Consider the following 20,354-nt stretch of genomic DNA (forward strand, 5'->3'; position numbering starts at 1 on the left):
CAGGTCCCTCCCACATGTGGGGATTATAGGAACTACAATTAAAAATAAGATTTGAGTGGGGACATAGTCAAACCATATAATTCTGCCCCGGCCCCTCCCAAATCTCATGTCCTCACATTTTAAAACATAATCATGCCTTTCCAACAGTCTCCCAAAGTCTCAACTAATTCCAGCAGTAACCCAAACAGTCCAATTCCAAGGTCTAATCTGTGACAAGCAAGTCCCTTCCACCTATGAGCCTGAAAAATCAAAATCAAGTTACTTACTTCCTAGATATTATACAATGGGGGTATAGGCATTGGGCAAATATACCTGCTCCAAATGGGAGAAATTGGCCAAAAGAAAGGGGTTATAGACCCCATGGAAGTCCAAAATCCAGCAGGGTAGTCAAATTTTAAAGCTCCAAGGTGATCTCCTTTGATCCCATGTCTCATATCTAGGTCATGCTGATGCAAGAGGTGGGCTCCCATGGCCTTGGGCAGCTCTGACCCTTGGCTTTGTAGAGTACAACACCTCTCCTGGCTGCCTTTACAGGCTGGTGTTGAGTGTGCTCTGGCTTTTCCAGGTGAACAGTGCAAGCTGTCAGTGAATCTGCCATTCTGGAGTCTGGAGGATAGTAGCCCTCTTCTCACAGCTCCACTAGGTAGTACCCCAGTGAGGACTCTGTGTGGTGATTCAAACTCAACATTTCCCTTCCACAATGCCCTAGCAGAGATTCTTCATGAGGTCTCCACTCCTGCAGCAAACTTCAGCTTGGATATCCAGGAGTTGCCATATACCCTCTGAAATCTAGGCTGAGGTTCTCATACCTCAATTCTTGACTTCTGTCTACCCTCAGTTTCAATATCACATGGAAGCTGCCAAGGCTTGAGGCTCACATCCACTGAAGCCATGGCCCAAGCTGTACCTTGGCCCCTTTTAGCCATGACTGGGACACAGGGCACCAAGTCTTGAGCTTGCACAAAGTAGCAAGGCCCAGGACCCAGCCCACAAAACCATTTTTTTCTATTAGCCCTCCAGGCTTGTTACGGGAGGGGGCTGCTGTGAAGATAGGCCATGGAGACATTTTTTGCCATTGTTTTGGTGATTAACATTTGGCTCCTTGTTAACTATGTAAATTTCTGCAGCTGGCTTGAATCTCTTTTCAGAAAATGGGTTTTTCTTTTCAGTCACACTGTCAGATTGCAAATTTTCCAAACTTTTGTGGTCTGTTTCCTCTTGAATGCTTTGACACTTAGAAATTTCTTCTGCCAGATACCTTAAATCGTCTCTCTCAAGTTCCAATTTCCACAGATCTTTAAGGCAGGGGCAAAATATTATCAGTCTCTTTGCATAGCAAGAGTGACCTTTATTCCAGTTCCCAACAAGTTCCCCATCTCTGTCTGAGACCACCTCAGCCTGGACTTCATTGTACATATCGCTATCAGCATTTTTCTCAAAGCCATTTGCAACTCTCTAGGAAGTTTCAAACTTTCCCACATCTTCCTGTTTTCTCAGGCCTCTAAGTCTCCAACAAGTTCCAAACTTTCCCACATTTTTCTATCTTCTTCTGAGCCCTCCACGTGGTTCCAACTTCTGCCTTTTACCCAGTTTCAAGGTCGCTTTCACATTTTCAGGTATCTTTATAGTAAGTGCCCCACTACCTGTACCAATTAACTGTTTAAGTCTGTTCTCATGATATTAATAAAGACTTACTGAGACTGAGTAATTAATAAAGGAAAGAGGTTTAATTTACTCACAGTTAAGGAGGGCTGAGGAGACCTCAAGATACTTACAATTGTGCTTGAAGGAAAAGTAAGCATATCCTTCTTCACATGGCAGAAGAAAGGAGAAGAATAAGAATCGAGTGAAGGCAGAAACCCCTTATAAAACCATGAGATCTTGTGAGAACTAACTGTCACGAGAATAGCATGGGGGAAACCACCCCTATGATTCAATTACCTCCTACCAGGTTCCTCTCATGACATGTGGTGATTATGGGAACTACAATTCAAGATGAGATTTGGATGGGGACAGAGCCAATCATATCAGCTTCCCTATAGAAATACATTATAATGTTGTTTTAGTCTATTAATCCTGATATAAAAAATACCATCAACAGGGTACTTTATAAGCCACATAAATTTCATTCTCACTGTTGTGGATATGGGGAAGTCCAAAGATCAAGCTGTGGGCAGATACAGTGTCTGGTAAAGGACTGCTTTTGGGTTCATAGATGATGCCTTCTTGCTGTGTCCTCACATAGAGGAGGAGGAGAATAAGCATCTTTGGGCCTATATTTTCTAGGCACTAATCCCATTATGAGAGCTGTGTCCTTAGGACCTAATCACCTACCAAACGGCCCCCTGTCCTAAGCCATTGCCTCAGAGGATAAGATGTAAACATATTAATTTTGATGGAACACAAACATTTTAATCATACACATTACTAGACATTTACTCAGATCTGTTGCAAAATACATTATAGACATAATAACCATATCTGTAAAGAACACAAAGGTTCACTAAAGATAATACAGTTAAAATAGTGACACGTACCACTATCAAACAGTGAAAATTAATAAACTATAATTACATGCAAAAATATGGATGAATCCCACAAAGAATAATTGATTGCAAGAAGCCAGATTCCAAAGAGTACATACTTTAAACTTCCATTTTATAAAGTTCAAAACATGCAAAATAATCTATTATGCTATAATGTATAATCTATTATCTTCAGGATGGAAAGAGTAAGGACTGAGAGGGAGTATTTGGGAGATTTCTACCATTAGGCTAATGTTCTCTTCTTGATTTGGGTGTTAGCAACAAAGCTGTGTTCAATTTGTGAAAATTTATCAAGCTATTCACTTAGAAGTTGTAGACTTTTCAGCATCTATATTGTATTTAATTTAAAACATTATGAAATAAAAAGGAGAACACCTCAAAAGTACATATTCTCCTAGTCAGCTGATATAGTGTGAGACGTCTCACAGATCTCCAAGGAACTGGTCAGATCTAGTCCTCCCCTTTCTGAATTCCCTGAGATGGTGATTAGAATCTGACGATTATTTAAGCATTCAGAATTTTCCTAGGTCAGTAGATCTCAAAGGTTAGCATGGATGAGATTCACTTGGAAGGCTTGCTAAAACTTCCATTGCTGGACCTCATCCTCAGAGTTTCTGATTCAGTAGGTACAGGGAAGGGCCCAAGAACTATGGTTTAAGTAACAAAAGTAGGCATCATCTCAGCTCTTTATATTTTATGAAAGCTCCGTCTTTATTTGTGCCTACTTTCATTTTTAACGTCACTGCTCTCCTTGATTTCCCAATCCACTTCATGCTTTTTACCCTCAGAAAGCAAACTTTAATGTTACTTCATTTATGAAAGTGAGGATGATTAGAGTATGATTTTTCTCAAAATTTCCAATGCTCTGTCTACCTCTGTTTCAAGCTAGGCTGCCATCAGAAACACTTAGAGAACATTTAAAGATACCTATAATTCATCTCCAACCCTCCAATTTCTACTCTTTGTAAAAACATTATTGGTTAATAATGAGGTCTACAGTAGGATGCTTTTTAAAAGTCCTCCAGGTGATGCTAATGCATGATCAAAATAAAAAATGACTGTACTAACCCAGGCATAATAGCTAATCTACTCACTGTGGTATTCCCCATTTTTCACCTAGGTCAAGGTCTTTCTCCACCTGGGATCCCTTCAGCTGATAGACATCTCTCCAATATCTTTCCAAAATCCAAACACAAATGAAGCCAACACATCCTATTCTCAATAACAAGACAAACGAAATTTTTACTGCTTTATTCTATTATCTTCTCCTAACAGTAAATTTTCCCTCTTCCCTTTTCAAATTCCTCAGAAAATTTGTCTTTGTTTAACATTTCTATTCATTTTACTGCAATTTATTTCTCAGTTGACTGCAGTCTTGCTTCTTTTCACACATTCTGTTGAAACCCTTTTCCTAAGTTCAGCAGTGGCTTCCTAATAGATACATAATTGTTCACATTTTTAAAGTAGAGTCTCTCCATGACATTTGACATTGTTATTAACTCATTCTTTAGAGAACATTTTTTGTCTTTCTTATGAAATAATTTATTCATTATTCTTGTACCTGTCTAGCCACTTCTCTATCTACCTCATTCCCTCCTGTTTCTCTACCAATTAATTTAATATTATGGTTTCCTAGGTTTCCACTGTTCATACTATATACTATTTAGTAGAAGGTGAAATCTACTTTATTGATTTCAACTGTCCTCCATGTATATGACGATTCTGCAGTTTATGTCAGTCGACTCAATCCTCTTAACCACTCAACTACTTGTGGAGAATATTTAATATTCAAAAAGCATCTTAACTAGTTTGGGTAGCAATTATCTTTTCCAAAACTTGTATTCATTTCAAAGAATTGATTTCATGAATTTTAGTTTGAGTGGTTATTGATTCTCATTTGTAGAGAATACTCTCAGAAACTCTAGCAGTTTGAAGCAGCTGCTTAAGACAAGTAAAGCAGGAGAATTTATTGAAACATAGAGAACTTTTACCTTCATGACTGATTTCAAATATTATGAGACAGAAACAACAGTATGTGTTTATTTCTCTATTTCCTCGGCAAGACTGCATGTCCCTACCAGCAACACAGTTAAGATGGTGCCCTGAAGCTAAAGGCTGTCCTACAGGAAGTAGGAAAATATGACTTAAATCACATCTAAACCTAGCCCTTAAAAACATTATTTGTTGCTTAATATGGTACATGGCATGTAGCTATTTTCTATCTTTTTTCTCCTGTGCCTACCCCAGATGTAATCATTAAATGTGGATTAGAGTTTTATTCATTTCCTTAGAGGAAAGAGATGCAACATTACTATGTTCATTGCTGTATTTAATTTTATTTACAAATTTCAGCAATTGCACTGAGGTCAGCAGTTTAAATTACTGCTCCTAATATGACTACGGATGATTGGATTTTGATAAAAAACTATATACATAGTATACATCCCTGTATCTATAAATAAAACTAAAACAAAATATTCATAATTCTTAGTCTAGGAAACTTCCAGACTTCAAAGTCTGAGGTTTCTCCATTTAGTACACTGTGGCCAGCATCTCTGGCTCCAAGGAGCACACAGTGCAGTGGGAACTCCTGGGAGGAGATATCAAGAAAGCCAAAAAATAAGGCAAAGTTAAATTTCAAAGGTGGCACAGTCAGCTGTGACAATGCAGGGATAAATAGGCATTTTTGTGTTCTTTTGGGGGGGGCTCCCCTATTATGGGATTGCACTGTGCACAGAAGTTAGTTATGCAGTTTTGATCATATTAAAAGGCCAGTACTCCACTTGCAAAACAAATTATAAAACTAAGCCATTTATTGAGGTAGTCAGAGGACTGTTTTTAGCATTGGCTCAGAAACAAAACAAAACAAAAAATCCCAGCTGGTTTACCTTAGGCAAGTCACTTAAACACTCTTGGAACAAAGTTCAATCTTCAATGAAGTCAGAACTGTGATTAGCACTATTTGACATTTAGACATGAGAAGTCTACTTTTACTGTTATCCAGGCATTGAAATAAGACAGCTTGGGAAGCTTCAGTTTTCTGCAATGACTTCAGTCTCATGACTACTTCTTAGTCCAAGAACTGGGCTTTCTAGAAACTCAGGACAATTGCAACTGGAGTTGCAACACAACATAAAGAGCAACTCTTGCCGAGGTCACACACACACAAGTGTGTGTGTGCGTGTGTGTATGTACATATGTGTGTGTATGTACATACGTGTGTGTGTGTACGTGTGTGTATATATATGTTTTATTGGGTGAGTTGTGTATATCATTGCATTCTGAGAGGTCTGGTTGCAGACCAAAGTCATTGAACTCACAAGCTCTTATCCTAGGGTAATTCGTAGTCAATTCTTGGTATCCAACCTCATTTTAAAAGATGTTTTCTCAAAAACGGTAATCACGTACATACCATGGAATATTACTCAGCAAAAAATTGTATAAACTGTTGAAATATGCAATAACTTGGAGAGATCTCCAGCTGAGCAAAAAATGTAAACCCAAAAGATTATATACTGTATCATTTCATTTTATAAAACATTTTGAAATGAAAAATCTTGAAAATGAAAGGCAGATAAGTAAATGATTGCCAGGGATTAGGAAGTAGGTAGAAGAAGAAGGGCGGTGAGAATAGTTTAAAAAGAGCAACACAGCCGGGCATGGTGGTTCCTGCCTGTAATCCCAGCACTTTGGGAGGCTGAGGGAGGCAGATCGTTTGAGGTCAGGAGTTCAAGACCAGCCTGACAAACATGGTGAAACCCTGTCTCTACTAAAATACAAAAAATTAGCCAGGCATGGTGGCAGGCACCTGTAAACTCAGCTACTTAGGAAGCTGAAGCAGGAGAATCACTTGAACTCAGGAAGCAGAGGTTGCAGTGAGCTGAGATTGTACCACTGTACTCCAGCCTGAGTGACAGAGCGAGACTCCCTCTCAAAAAATAAATATATAAATACATAAATAAAAAGAGCATCACTAGAAATTCTTGTATTGATGGGCCTGTTCTGTATATTGACTGCAATGGTAGATGCTCAAACCTACACATGTGATAAACTTGTATAGAACTACATACACACAGTAAATGAATACAAGCAAAACTGAGGAAAGGTGAATAAGATTGGTGGATTGGGGGGGCGAAGGGAGAAAGTGAATAGTCACTGACTGAAAGGTACAAAGTTTCAGATAAACTAGAATAAGTTGTAAGATCTATTGCACAGGAGGGAATCTATGAGCAACAACAATGTATATTTCAAAATAAGTCAGAGTAAATTTCAAATGTCTCATTTCGAAAAATGATAAATAATAGAGGTGATGGATAGGTTAATTGGTTTGATTTAATTATCCCATATGGTAAACATACTTTAAAATATCACACTATACCCCATAAATATATATAATCATGGTTTGTTGAATAAAACAGTATTTAATTTAAAAATCCTTTGAAAACTTCTTCTGACCTGGGAATGACAAAGATCATGACTTCAATCCTGTCTTTTTCTCTTGTCCCATGCTGTGGTCTAAATTTATGTCCCCCCAAAATTCATACATTGAAATCCTCTCCCCATACTGATGATATTAGGAGGTTGGGCCTTTTGGGAGGTGATTGGGTCTTGAGGGCAGAGCTGTCATGAATGGGAATAGTGCTTTTATAAAATAGGCTCATGGAGCTCATTGAACCCTTCTACCACATAAGTACACAGCAAGAAGGCACCATCTATGAACTATAAAGTGGTTCCTCACCAGCTATTGAATCTGCCAGTGCTTTGATCTTGGATTTCCCAGGCTCCAGATTTGTGACAAATAATAGCTTAAATAGACTAAGACAGAAAACTGGTACCAAGAAGTAAGGATGCTACTGTAACAATACCTAAACATGTGGAAGCATCTTCGGAACTAGGTAACAAATAGAGGCTGGAATAGTTATGAGGTACATGCTGAAAAAGCCTGCATTATTGTGAATGTCCATTCATTAAGGACAATCTTGGTGAGGGTACAGAAAGAGAAGAGGAGAGCTGTAGAGAAAGCCTCAATCTTCTTAGGTAAAAACTTAGTCATTAAAAAATGTAGAAATATGGACGGTAAATGTGATTCTGATGAGGTCTCAGATGGACATTAGGAACATGTTATTAGAAACTAGAGAAAAGGTGATCCTTGTTACAAAGTGGCAAAGACCTTGGCTGCATTGTATTCATGTCCTAGTGTCCTAGAACTTCTGGTTAATGACGTAGGATATTTGCATGAAGAAATTTCTAAGCAAAGTGTTGAAGGTGTTCAAAGCATGACTTTGCTTCTCTTCAAGCTTATAATAAAATAGGAGAAGAAAGAAATGATATGAAGATGGAATTTTTTAATCAAGGCAAGTGGAACTTAAGGATTTGGAAAACTGTATGACTGTCCATATTATAAAAAATGAGGATGTGTACAGGAGAGAACAGGAAGGGTGAGATTAGGTGACCCTTTGATAAAGAGATTAATATGGATCAGCCTGGTACTATTCATTAAGAAAGTGGAAGAATGATGCCAAAGGGAATTTGGAGATCATGGGGCTGCCATTCCCATCACAGGTCCAGGCTACAAGAGCCTGAGGAAGAGAGCAATTTCAAATAAGGGACTGGGGATGCTTATGGAACCTCAGCTCTTGCTGCCTGCACTCTGTTTCCATGCTTCCCAGCCACTCCTGGAGTAACTTTGGTGGGTCCTGGAACTACATGGGCTATGTCCAGCAAAGTTGTGGGGTCATGGCTGCCTTCATCTAGATTGAAAAGGGTGCCCTGTAAAGAAAGCTGTGGAACTCAGAAAGAAAACTGCCCTGGAAGTGAGGCCACCATGAAGAGTTTTCACTAGGTCAGTGCCCAGTGGAGCCATGGGAGCAGGACCACCCCAGAGAATCCAGACCAGTAGACTGTTGGGTATGTGATTTCAGCTCTGGAGAGCTCTAGGCACAGAGCCGATTTGAAGATGGGGCCACAACATAGAACTGTCATGGGAGCAAAGCTGCTTGAAGCTTTGGGAACCCAATCTCAATCCCTGGAGGTTACACACTGAACCAAAGAATATTATTCTTGAGCTACAAGACATAATATTGTTTACCTTGTTAAATTTCAGTCTTACTTGTTACCCTTTTCTTCTGTCCTATTTCTCCCTATTGGAATGGGAATGTCTATCTTATGTCTGTCTGACCATTGTATCTAAGAAGCACAGAACATTTTTGATTTCAGAGGTTCACAGTTAGAGTAATTTGCTTCTGCACAGTGGTACCTTGAGTCTTATCCATTGCCGATTTACATGATATCAAAATAGGACTCTCGACTTTGGACTTCCGAGTTGATACTAGAATTAGTTAAAACTTTTAGAGCTATTGGGATGGTATGAATGTATTTTGAATGAGAGAAAGACATGAATTTTTCAGGGCCAATGTTGGAAAAGATGTTTTATCCTCACTGTTCTACAGTGGTGTTCTTGTCATAAATCAAGTGTTGCTGTTGTCATGAATATGTGTGAGTCTTTATCTGAACTCTTTGTTATGTTCCATTGGTTAACTCTTCTATACTTGTTTTTAATTCTCCATTATTTTGATCATGGCAGCTTTATAATAAGTCTGAAATCTGGAATCTGGTTGTTTTTCAGCTGTATATTCTTCTTTATGATTTGTTGAGTTAGACTTAGATCTTTGCATTTCCAGGAAATTAAAAAATCAGCTTGTCAATTTACACATGCACATTTGCCAGTATTTTGATTGTGACTATTCTGAAGTCATAGGTTAATTTGGGAGACAACATACTCATTTGTTTACATAGGTCTTTTGTATTTTCTCTCAAAAATGCTTTAAAATATTTTGAGTGGAGCTTTACCCAGCTTTTCCATGTCTTAGTACCTTCATTCCTAAGTATTTGAAATTTTATTACATTAAAAATGGTACTTTAAAAATGTCAGTCTAATTGTATGTCTCTGATATATTATTGTATATTTCCTTGTATTTAGTTGTACTGCTAAATTCACTCATTAAGTTTATTTTATCAGTGACTTTAAAGAATGTCCTATATACGTAAAAAAAAAAAAAAAAAAAAAAAAAAAAAAAAAAAAAAAAAAAAAAAAAAAAAAAAAAAAAAAAAAAAAAAAAAAATAAAAAATAAAAATTAAAAATAAAAATTAAAATAAAAACACAGTTCTAGAATTTGCAAATAGTGATGATGCCCTTTCTTGAAATTAAGGATGGAGAATAGAAATTACTTAACTAAGAATTTCCACTTGCTGAAGAGAAGTAGAAATTTTCCAATTATGTTATTTTGACCTGTAACTTATATAACTTGTTCTTTTCTTTTTTCTTTATTCTTTTTTTTTTTTTTTTTTTTTGAGATGGCATGTCACCCTTTTGCCAGGCTGGCATGCAGTGGCGCAATCTCAGTTCATTGCAACCTCCACCTCCCGGGTTCAAGTGATTCTCCTGCATCAGCCTCCTGAGTAGCTGGGACTACAGGCACCCGCCACCATGCCCAGCTAATTTTTATGTTATTAGTAGAGACAGGGTTTCACCATGTTGGCCAGGATGGTCTCGATCTCGTGACCTCGTGATCCACCCACCTTGGGCTCCCAAAGTGCTGGGATTGCAGGCGTGAGCCACCACGCCTGGCCTCATATCTTGTTCTTAAAATGTATTTAGCAACTCACCCCATTGTTTTACTTTGTTTTGACTTTTTGCTCCATTTATCATACTATTCCTATGTTTTTGAACAGCGATGTATTTTTTGAAATTCTGTTTATTCTATTCTGTGGATTCTCAAAGATCAGAATCCAAAATGATGATCAATTTAAATAATTATATTCATTTATTTGTTCATTTCATGTTTAATTCAATAAATTCACTTGGAGTCCCTACTATACATGTAGATGTAGTAGTTTTAAGTAACAGATATAATATAAGCAAAAAGGGACATAAGCCCTGCCTTTATGAAGTTTACAACGAGAGGGAGGCAGACATTTTAAATACGCAAGTGGAAAAGAGACCCTGCGATCATCAACATATAGTCATTGAAGCTGCCCAAGAACACAGCCTCCATCCAGATAGAGAATAAAGAATGTGTATGGCAAAGATTGCAATTCTATCTCAATTCACTGACAACTTATTAATCAGAATGCAGCTACATGGCCTCACTTAGTTGTGAAAAGCACTAAAATATTTGTCCTGGCTGGCAGCAGCCTCCCAGCAACACCTCATAAGTGGAATTGGAACATGAATTTCAGATCTCAGCTAGTCATCTCTATCACATCAAGATGCAAACAGCTCTATGCCTTTTGTAACTATGGATTTTATATTTTCATCAAAGTTGTAAATCCTTTGACCATTAATCTTTCCATAGTTTTCCATGCTTGCCCCTGCTCCACAACCTTTTTGGAACTTCAATAACGCATATTAAACTGTTTGGCATTTTCCTACAGGGAATATCTGTTCTTTAAAAAGACATCTTGCTTTTCTCATAGCTGCATTCTGAATAGTTGCTATTGCCATGTCTTTAAGTCCACTATCTTTGCTTTCGTACTGTCTACCCTTCTATGAGGCCCACTGAGTATTTTTTTTTTAATTTCTAGTAATATATTTTGCATCTCTTAAAGTTTCATGTGCTCATCTTTTTATATCTTCCCTTTCTTTCCTCACAGTGTTCATTGAGTTCAGTTTTTCTGAAAAGGGCTATATAGTAAATATTTTAGGCTTTGCTGTGGTTACATAGTCTCTAACATGTATTCATCTTTGATTTTGGTTTGTTGGTTTTTACAATCCTTTAAAAATGTAAAAATCATTACTAGATCACAGGCAATACGAAAAAAAGTCTATAAGCCAGATTTAGTCTGGGGTGTAGTGTGCTAACCCTTGTTTTAAGTAGTTGAATATAGTTATATATGTTATAAAGTCCTTATTTTCTAATTCCATCATCTCCATATTTTTTGGTTTGTTTCTAATGATTTTTCTCTTGGTTATGGGTTGTATCTTTATGTTTATTGACATAGCTAGTACTTTCTTTTAACTGTATGTTGAACGTGGTGAATTTAAAGATACTTAGTGTCTGGATTTAGTTATCTTTAAGTAATCTTGAGCTTTCTTCTAGTATGTATTAAAGTTACTTTTGGTCCACTTTGTGTCTTTTGAGATTTGTTTTTAAGCTTTAAGTATTGCATTTTTAAGTGGCCTTACCTATAGGCGTAATTTACCGTCTCTACTGAAGTGCACCCCTTTTGAGATTTCTACTGAATACTCCATTCAGTTAAAGTGGACTCTATATTCTAGCTAGTGGTACCTGAACAAATCTCACCCCTGTGTGCTTCGTTGGAACCATTCATCTGACACATTCCTCTTTATGTGACTTCATGAAATTTCATCCAATTGCATGCATTTATTAGTATTTAGCAAACACTAATGAAGAGAACCCAATGTAAATCTTTCGAGTCCTTTTCTTCTGCAGAGCTTCCTCCTTTCTAGAACTTTGCCCTATGACTAACATTTCCCTCATGTTTCCTGAATTCTATCTCCTGAGCTGAAAGGACCATCATGCTCTACTTGTAATCCCACTCCTTATTCTATGGTCTAGAATGTGTCTCATTAGAGAAAGTCAAATGATTATAGGGCTCTCCTTCTTAGTTTTTTTCCTCTCTTAGATCACAGTTCTTCATGGACCTGGCTTAATGTTTTAAAACAGTTATTATATATATTTTTTTTTCTCAGTTTTAATTTTTAAGTCAATAATGTAAATTTGTTCCCTGTTGCTCTTTCATGGTTATTACTTGATTTAATTTAAATATTTTATTCTCCAAATCTTTAAATAATTTAAGTTTTATTGAATGAATGCTTATATTTTTGTCTTATTTAGAGATTCTGAGAAGTATTTTAACCTGGATGTTTAAAAACACATACTTATTAATTACTTTCTTCAGTGCATTAGCTGTCTCTCATTTTCTCAACATGTCTCTTTGGAAGGTAAATGGAAATTAATGTAGGATATTTGTAAAAAGCATATTTGTGCATTCAAAAATGAACTTTCAAAGCTAAAATGCCGTTATACTTTGTTCTTTTTACTTTTCAGAGGTGTTTATCTCAGTGAATGTTGAGTATTTTTCTTTGATCTGTTATACATGTTTTTCTTTTTAATTTCATTTGCTTTAATATGAAACGAACTGAGGGAGCTTAACTGAAAAATAAAAATATGAGAATCTTTAATTTCCTTTAGAATCATTGAAAATACACTTTTGTTTTCTTCATAAGCTGGAAAGGTATTATGTGTTGTACCATGACAAACATAAAACAAAATTATCAATCTGAAAGAACTGTTATTTACCCAGTTGCTCAATTTTCTTCTCCATGAGAAAAGGGTTTCTCCTTAAACACAACAATGCAAAAAGTTGAATTATTAAATGTAAGTAGAAGCAGTTACACAAAATTAACTACTGCTCCATATATGTAATATGATGGCTAATTAATGACAGTGTAATATTTAAATAGTTTGTCTAATTAGGCACACAACAGTGATGGCTGTCTTGGGACAAAATAAAAAGCCTCACATAGATGTCAGTTTCACTTGAGTGCTGATGGAAATTTTAGATTTAGCAAAGGAGATTTGTAGAAAAAATGTCCCATGATAAAATTTGAAATTGAATTGAATGCTTAGCATCTGGAATTGACCAAGTGTACTGCTCTCCTACAATTTACACTTCATTTCTCTTTGGTGATAAACAAGCCTATATACTGTACCCCACACCCAACCCTAAGCTATTTCAGAGGAAACTAATAGCAAGGCAGAGCATAATATAAGATCAGTATCAGAAAAGATGTGTTATAGAAAACCATTTAGGTGTTTTTTGAAACTGTGTTTATTTTTTTATTAACAGCCACGTTTGGAGAAGTTCCAATTTATATTATGTTCAATGAAATGTTGTGGTCTCATACCCAAAGCCAAAACAAGATCATATATTTACAATATCTAAACAACTGTCACAGAGATTAAGAGTAAATAAAAATTTAATTTTAGGAAAAAGTACATTTTTGAAATCATAGTGAACTATTTGTAAAAACCTTTTCACTATAATACAGCTAATCTTTATTTTATTTTGTTACGTTTTTCCCTGCTCTATAGGTAAGAGATAAAAAGGCATTATTTATGAATTTTACATAAATTCAGTTATTTTAAAGTATAATAAATGGTGTTATTGATGATAGATTTATAATATTTTAAACAATTAAAATGATATTTACTAACATTTTTAACAGCCATAGTTTTTAATTAATAAATTTAAATGCACTAAGAACTTATGAGAGAATTGATAATATTGCTCCAGAAAGTTGGAATAAATCCAAAGTCCAAAAGGGTTAACAATTTTAGTCCTCATTCTTAAAATTCCACATTATCTTTATTGAAACCATTAGCTGAATTTGTGGTTTTCTTCACGTTTTACAACGGATTGACTTTGCAAGCTTCTTAACATGCAATTTGCTAACATCTGAGCTATGTAAATGTGTATACATATACATATATAAAAAATTAAATGACTTTATGTCTTACAACCTTTATACTTTTCCTAGAACAAGAGTAGAGAATCCACCATTGTTTTTATTACTCACTGTATTATCTGTATGTTAAGCAACCACATTTGGAAGCCATCACAACTTCTAGTTAACCTCAAAGGGAGTCTAAGGTATTTAATGGCATTGTTTTACTATTTAGGTGAAAATATATTATTCTTAAGCCTTGGCCTAAAATGGATGTTCTAATTTATTTTGTCACCATGGTATTTCTTCTGACATATCTAGAAAAACCAAACTAATCTTTTGAAGATAATGAGATAAAAATATAATATAGTCAAAACGAGATGTTTTATCTTTAGGCAGCAATGAAGCATGCAAGAATTTGCATGGACTCTTAATTCTGCCTCCTAATCTTCATTAACTATGGCCTCCCTCTGTTATCCTTCCATAGAGCAACTAAATGATATTTTCAAAACCTAAATCCAATTGTGCCAGATCCCCACTAAAAACACTTTAATGTTCCATTACTATGAATAAATTCCATAGCCTTGTCAGAAATGTCCTGCAAGGTCTAACCCTTAGTTGCCCTTCCAATTGCATTTGGTACCAAATAGCCCCTCACCCTTTTTGCTGTAGCACACAGGCCCATTACCTTGGTAAAAGTGTCAGTGAAGCTGCAGGAACACTCTTCCCTCTGCTTTTCATCTCGTTATTGCTTACTATTTTGCTTTGAGTTTCCAGTCCAGCATCACTTCCTCAGGAAATTCTTGTTCCTTAATTCGTCAACTAGTTCAAGGCCCCAAGCATACAGCATTAGTACTAAATGTTCCTTCTTCATAGGACCTGCTGGAAATGTAATCTTTTGTATTCATTTTGCCATTTGTTTAGAGCCTGACTCTCTAATAGAACACCCCATGAGAGCAGGGATCATGAAAACGTTTTATAGTCATTACAGTTGGAGAGATTACATGATTTCCTCCTGGCACTTGGCAGATCTCAATGAATACTTTTTGGACAGATAACAAAATGAATAAATTTTGTTTCACAAGAAGTTTATACAAATGGCCAATATGATCCTATGTGCATCTTGAGCCTCTTAAGGAGATGGTTCTATGGAACAACCACAGAAGTGAACCCCCCACCTTCTGTGAATTGTTGGATAGAAAATGCTGTAGACATCATTTATTAAACAAGCAAGCCTGCAGGCCATGACAGAGTAATGATGAAAGAATAGAAGCCTGTATCCTGTCATTTACAGGATATGTACCAACTCATTTTGAACAGAGACCAAGCCATGGTATTTAGCAGAAAGAGCACAACATTGGATTCAAGAGCTTCATGGTTTGTTTTAATGCTGCCTTTTACTTGTCCCAACTCTGCTATAAGTTCTTTTTAAATTGACTTAGGTAGTATGTCCTGCTATGAATTCATAATTACAGAAAATATGGTTTTTTAAAAAATATTGCCTTGAATTCAGCATTTAAATAGGGACACCAAACCAAAAATTTTTTAAATCTAACATTTACTGAAGCAAAGTTTATGTTTTTCACCACTTTGTCAGCTACTGATTCTATGATAGTCTCTGTCATAATAAACATATTAAACAGAAATGCTAAGCATAGAACTTGGTACAATAATCTACATGAACATTGGCTTGAATGATGGAGGAACTGAGTTCCTATCCTTGTTTTCAAGTGAAAATTAGTCATACACTTGAGTTGAAATTGTTTTGCTGTGAAATAAAGATTTCCTTGAAGTGAGCTGTTTTCTGGGTTGTTCTCTCTTCCATGTGTCAGGAGTGTAGAGTTATTTGTCTGCATTGTGAGTCTAAGTTGAGGAAATTCAAAGAGATCATATAGAGAAATTGATTTCTATGCCTTGAAGCTTATGGAATATAATATATTATTATCATTAAAATGATGGCTAAAGTATTTAAATATCTATTGCAACCCAAGGGACTGCATTTTGAAAGAAACTGCATTTCCACAGAGGATGAATAAATGGGTGTGTTTTCATTTGACTAAATGCGGGATTTTTGTGCGGGAGTTCTGTTGTGGCATGGTCTTACATCCTGCCCAAGAGGCCAATCTGAAAAGGTGAGGAGACATATGGAAAGAAGATCGAACTGTACTGTTCTATACCTATAGCATAAGAGAGAAATGTAAGCAGCCAGCTGGAGAAACACAATCACCCACAGTAATGGAACTGAAGGTGACACCTCTGTGGATCCCATGAAGTGGTGTATGAGTGAAAGAATCATCTTTCTTTAATTGTCTGACAAAGCTCCTAGAAACCAATGCCAAATTAGTGTTAGGAAAATAAGAGGATTCATATCCTCTGATCCTTCCTACTTATAACCCCAGGAGGCCCATAGAGATCTCAGTGAGAAGGGGAGGATGAACAGAAATACTGGCAGGGAAAACAAAGAAGAAGATTTGACTTCTCCATCTCACCTCAGCCCCACCTCTGCTCCATCTGCCACAAGTCCAAGGTATGGGGAGCAAAGAAGCTTAATCAAAATGAAGTTAATTTATTTTTGATTACCCAGGACTGGATGTATTAATTGATGTACTGTGATTTTTTTAAGTTAAATCATTTATTTTTAAACAGACAAAAATTATGTATATTTATCATGTGTAAATGATGTTTTGAAATATGTATTCATTGTGGAATGGCTACAGTGAGCTAATTAACATTTTATTTACTTCATATACTTTTCATTTTTGAGATGAGAACACTTAAACTATAATCTCTAAACTGTAGGATTTTTATTTCTTTAATCTGAGTGTGATCTAGAATGTTATGTGTCTCCTTCAGATTTTATCCAGAGGAAGGAAAATAAGTAGCTTATTGAACTTGTTTAAATAGATTTTGGGCCAGTTGAACTGTGAATATATGCTAGTGAAATAATTTTTTGTCAAAGTAGTATTCAACGCTGGTGTTGGTACTTGAGAAGGGAAATAATATAAGTGATATTTAGTTGGGGGTAGAGACAGCAGTACAGGCTTACTAGAAGGTTTAGGTCTTGAAGGCATTGGTGAAAATATTTGTAGTAGTATGCCACATGGTCTAGACAAGAAAACTAGTTAATTTTAATTATCTAACAAACTTACAAGAGAAAGAACACACACACAAATATATATATATATATATATAGTGTGTTAAATGTTAAATATCTTTTAAGAGGAATATACTTACATTTTTGATTTATAGATTATGGAGCTAAATGGATAAACAGCAAGAAAGAAAAAAACAAATACCATTTGATGCATATAATATAGTAATAAAATTGTCTCTAATAACAAAGCATTGTTTTTTTTTTACTTTCTACCCATCATGGAATTGAATAGAAAGATATTGTCCGGCTCTGTTGATTTAGGATCTGGAGCTATCGGTCACATCAAATAATAATTGGTCATTATGGAGCCAGAGTTTTCCTCAAAAACTTGAATTGAAGGAATTCCCTGAGTCGACCAAGGCAATAACATAAGTAATAAGACAATTTATTGCACAAGTGAACTTGTAACTTATTAGCATGATTGGCCTAAACAATGCTATAATAAGGCGAATGCCCCAACTTCAATTCCTTTATGAAACAGGAGTTTTTTCTTATGTTTGCATACCAAACACAGCTACTCATATAACCACACTGCTAGCACCTATCGTCAGCCACAAGTAGACTAGTGGAGAATCTATGGCCCCAATTTGGAAAATCAGAATCATAGATCCCAAAGTAACGTTAGTCAAAAAGTTATTTACGTGTTTTATCTATATACATTATATGACTACTTAGTAAAAGATATACTGTTTGATTTCATAGGAATATGTTTCTAAAGATATATTAGTTACCCTATTATTTCTTTGTAAACAAAGTATCCTGGATATGTGATGTACTTTTATTTGAGTTGTTTTTCTACAAACATTTTTCAATAAATTCTGAAACATACCACTGACATGAACTATATTATATTGTCTCTTAAATTATGTCTTTGTGTTGTACATACCTGCATTAAAAAATCAAAAGTTTTTTCCATCAACAAACAAAGTGATCAAAGATTTCCCATCACAGACTTTAAGATACATGTTTCCTTTGTTTAACTCACTTTATCGCTTAAACATGAAAAAAATATATATTGATTCTATTTTCCTAATGTCTAATTTTGGAGTGTAAATTTTTTGCTTACTTTCATTGCTATTTCAACCAATTGTTATAAAATTGTTAAGGTCTAGTTTATACTTGTATATGTGCTTATACATTTTTTCATAAACTTCTCATTTTATTTAATCTTTATTAGTATATTATGCACTTGGTATCACATTTGAACTGTTATTTTTATCCAAAAATATTGACTTGCTTTTCTCTTAATAACTTACAACTGAACAATTGCATTTATCTTAATAACTTAAAACTGAACATTTTGTCATTTTTAACAGCTGAAGATGCTTGTGGAGGAACAATGAGAGGATCCAGTGGCGTCATATCCAGCCCTAGTTTTCCTAATGAGTACCATAACAATGCTGATTGCACTTGGACCATTGTAGCAGAGCCTGGGGACACAATTTCACTCATATTTACTGACTTTCAAATGGAAGAGAAATATGATTACTTAGAAATAGAAGGTTCTGAGCCCCCTACAATATGGTAAGTAAATAGCTTCTATTATCCTTGCATTGATGTTGTTGAAGCAAACTAGGGAACAAAGAACAACTGAATGTGGACTTTTACAGGTTTGGGTATTTAAAAGATCTTATAGGAAAGTTATGTGAAGAGGTTGTCAGAGCTGAAGGATATTTTTGAAGATTGGGCTTATTTACATAAAAATAGATGGAAATTCAAAACACGTATAAACAAATAAAAGTTATTCCTTTTGTAACCTACAGTTGTGCTTTTTAGCATGCGAGTCCATACTTGATGGTTTCTCTCAAATTAATTGAATAATCTTGGAAGTAATTTTCCTTTGTTTAAGTAGAGCTGTTATATACCTTGTTATCTGAAAGCAAAAATTAAACACCATGATCTGGGGGAATATGGTTTATTTCTTTAGCGACTCAAGGCATGGTCTAATGGAACCTGCAAAGTATTCAGAACATGCTTTTAAGACATAATATTTTTTAAGTAAAATGTTTCTTTATGCTATTTTAAAAATTTGTATCTAATTATATCATTGATTAGATTATGATTCAGTAACTAAGTGAAAGAAAGAATAAGATGACATTGATAAAGGAAAGAGATAGGTAAACACTAGACTAGAGAGGATCTTTTAAGCCATGTGAAGATTTGCTAAGAACCATGGATTTATCCAAAACAATTACATGAAGAGGTTTGAATATCCAAACGATTATTCCTATTGAAATGAAGAGATTGATTTGAAGAGGGGCTCGATTCGCTGCAGGAAGATCACTTAAGAGATGATTGCAGTATTACAAGAAAAGATCATGGTAGCTTGAATTAGAGTCATATTAATGAGGTAAGGAAATAGACTGAATTGAGAGATACTGATGATGTATAATCAAAAGGACTTTGTAATGGACTGGGGGTGATAAAGAAGGCAGTATTAAAATAAAACCTGGTTTTCTGACCTGAACAAATGGTGAAGGCAGTAGTAATATTCACTGAGTTGGGAATTGTTGAGGAAAGGTTAAGTTTGGAATGAGAACCCTGTAAATACCGAGATTTGTTTTGAATTATTTTAGCTGGAAGATTCTTTGAGATGTGCAATTAAAGCCATCTACTAGACAACTATATCTCTTATATGATTCAATAGAGTAGAATCACAACACTGATATTTAGTTAATATTGATGGTAAGTGAACCAATAGGCAACAATATAATTAAGTAGATAGAGAGAGGATAAAATGAGAAGACAAAGGAGGACTAGGACTGAATCTGAGACTTAACAACATATAAGGCGTGGACTAAGAAGGATGATACAGCAAAGAAAACTGAGGGAGTAATTTGAAGAGGTAAGAGAAGGAAGGAAATCTTAAGAAATAATTTCATGCAGACAAGGGAAGAAGACTATGAAGAAGGGAAAGTAGACAACATTGTGGACTTCTGCTAAAAGAACACTATGTAAATGGTTTTAAAACTTCACAGTTTTCTGGGCTTCACCAAAAGTACAAAGCATTTCCTTAATTGTAAATCCTACCTTGCAAGATAGAACAAAAGTAACACACTTAGATATACCTACTTATTTCCCCTCTACATTTAGGCCTTCAACACTTTGAGTTATATGCCTGGTATGATAAATTCATACCAGAATGCAATAAAATCCACCTCAATTTTGGTTTTAAATGCTAGA

The 20,354-nt window shown here is 35.3% G+C and overlaps 1 protein-coding gene across 5 annotated transcripts in view; it reads left to right on the forward strand.

The window, feature by feature from the left end:
• Window positions 1–20,354, forward strand: part of CSMD3 (CUB and Sushi multiple domains 3) — a 1,234,985-nt gene that overhangs the window by 327,090 nt on the left and 887,541 nt on the right. For all 5 annotated transcript variants that reach the window (XM_050802135.1, XM_050802136.1, XM_050802137.1 and 2 more), the window contains exon 5: window positions 18,488–18,695. In XM_050802135.1, the coding sequence (XP_050658092.1) occupies window positions 18,488–18,695 (208 nt within the window). The remainder of the gene's footprint in view (window positions 1–18,487; window positions 18,696–20,354) is intronic.

The sequence above is a fragment of the Macaca thibetana genome, chromosome 8, assembly GCF_024542745.1.
Source record: "Macaca thibetana thibetana isolate TM-01 chromosome 8, ASM2454274v1, whole genome shotgun sequence".
Taxonomy (NCBI): Eukaryota; Metazoa; Chordata; class Mammalia; order Primates; family Cercopithecidae; genus Macaca; species Macaca thibetana.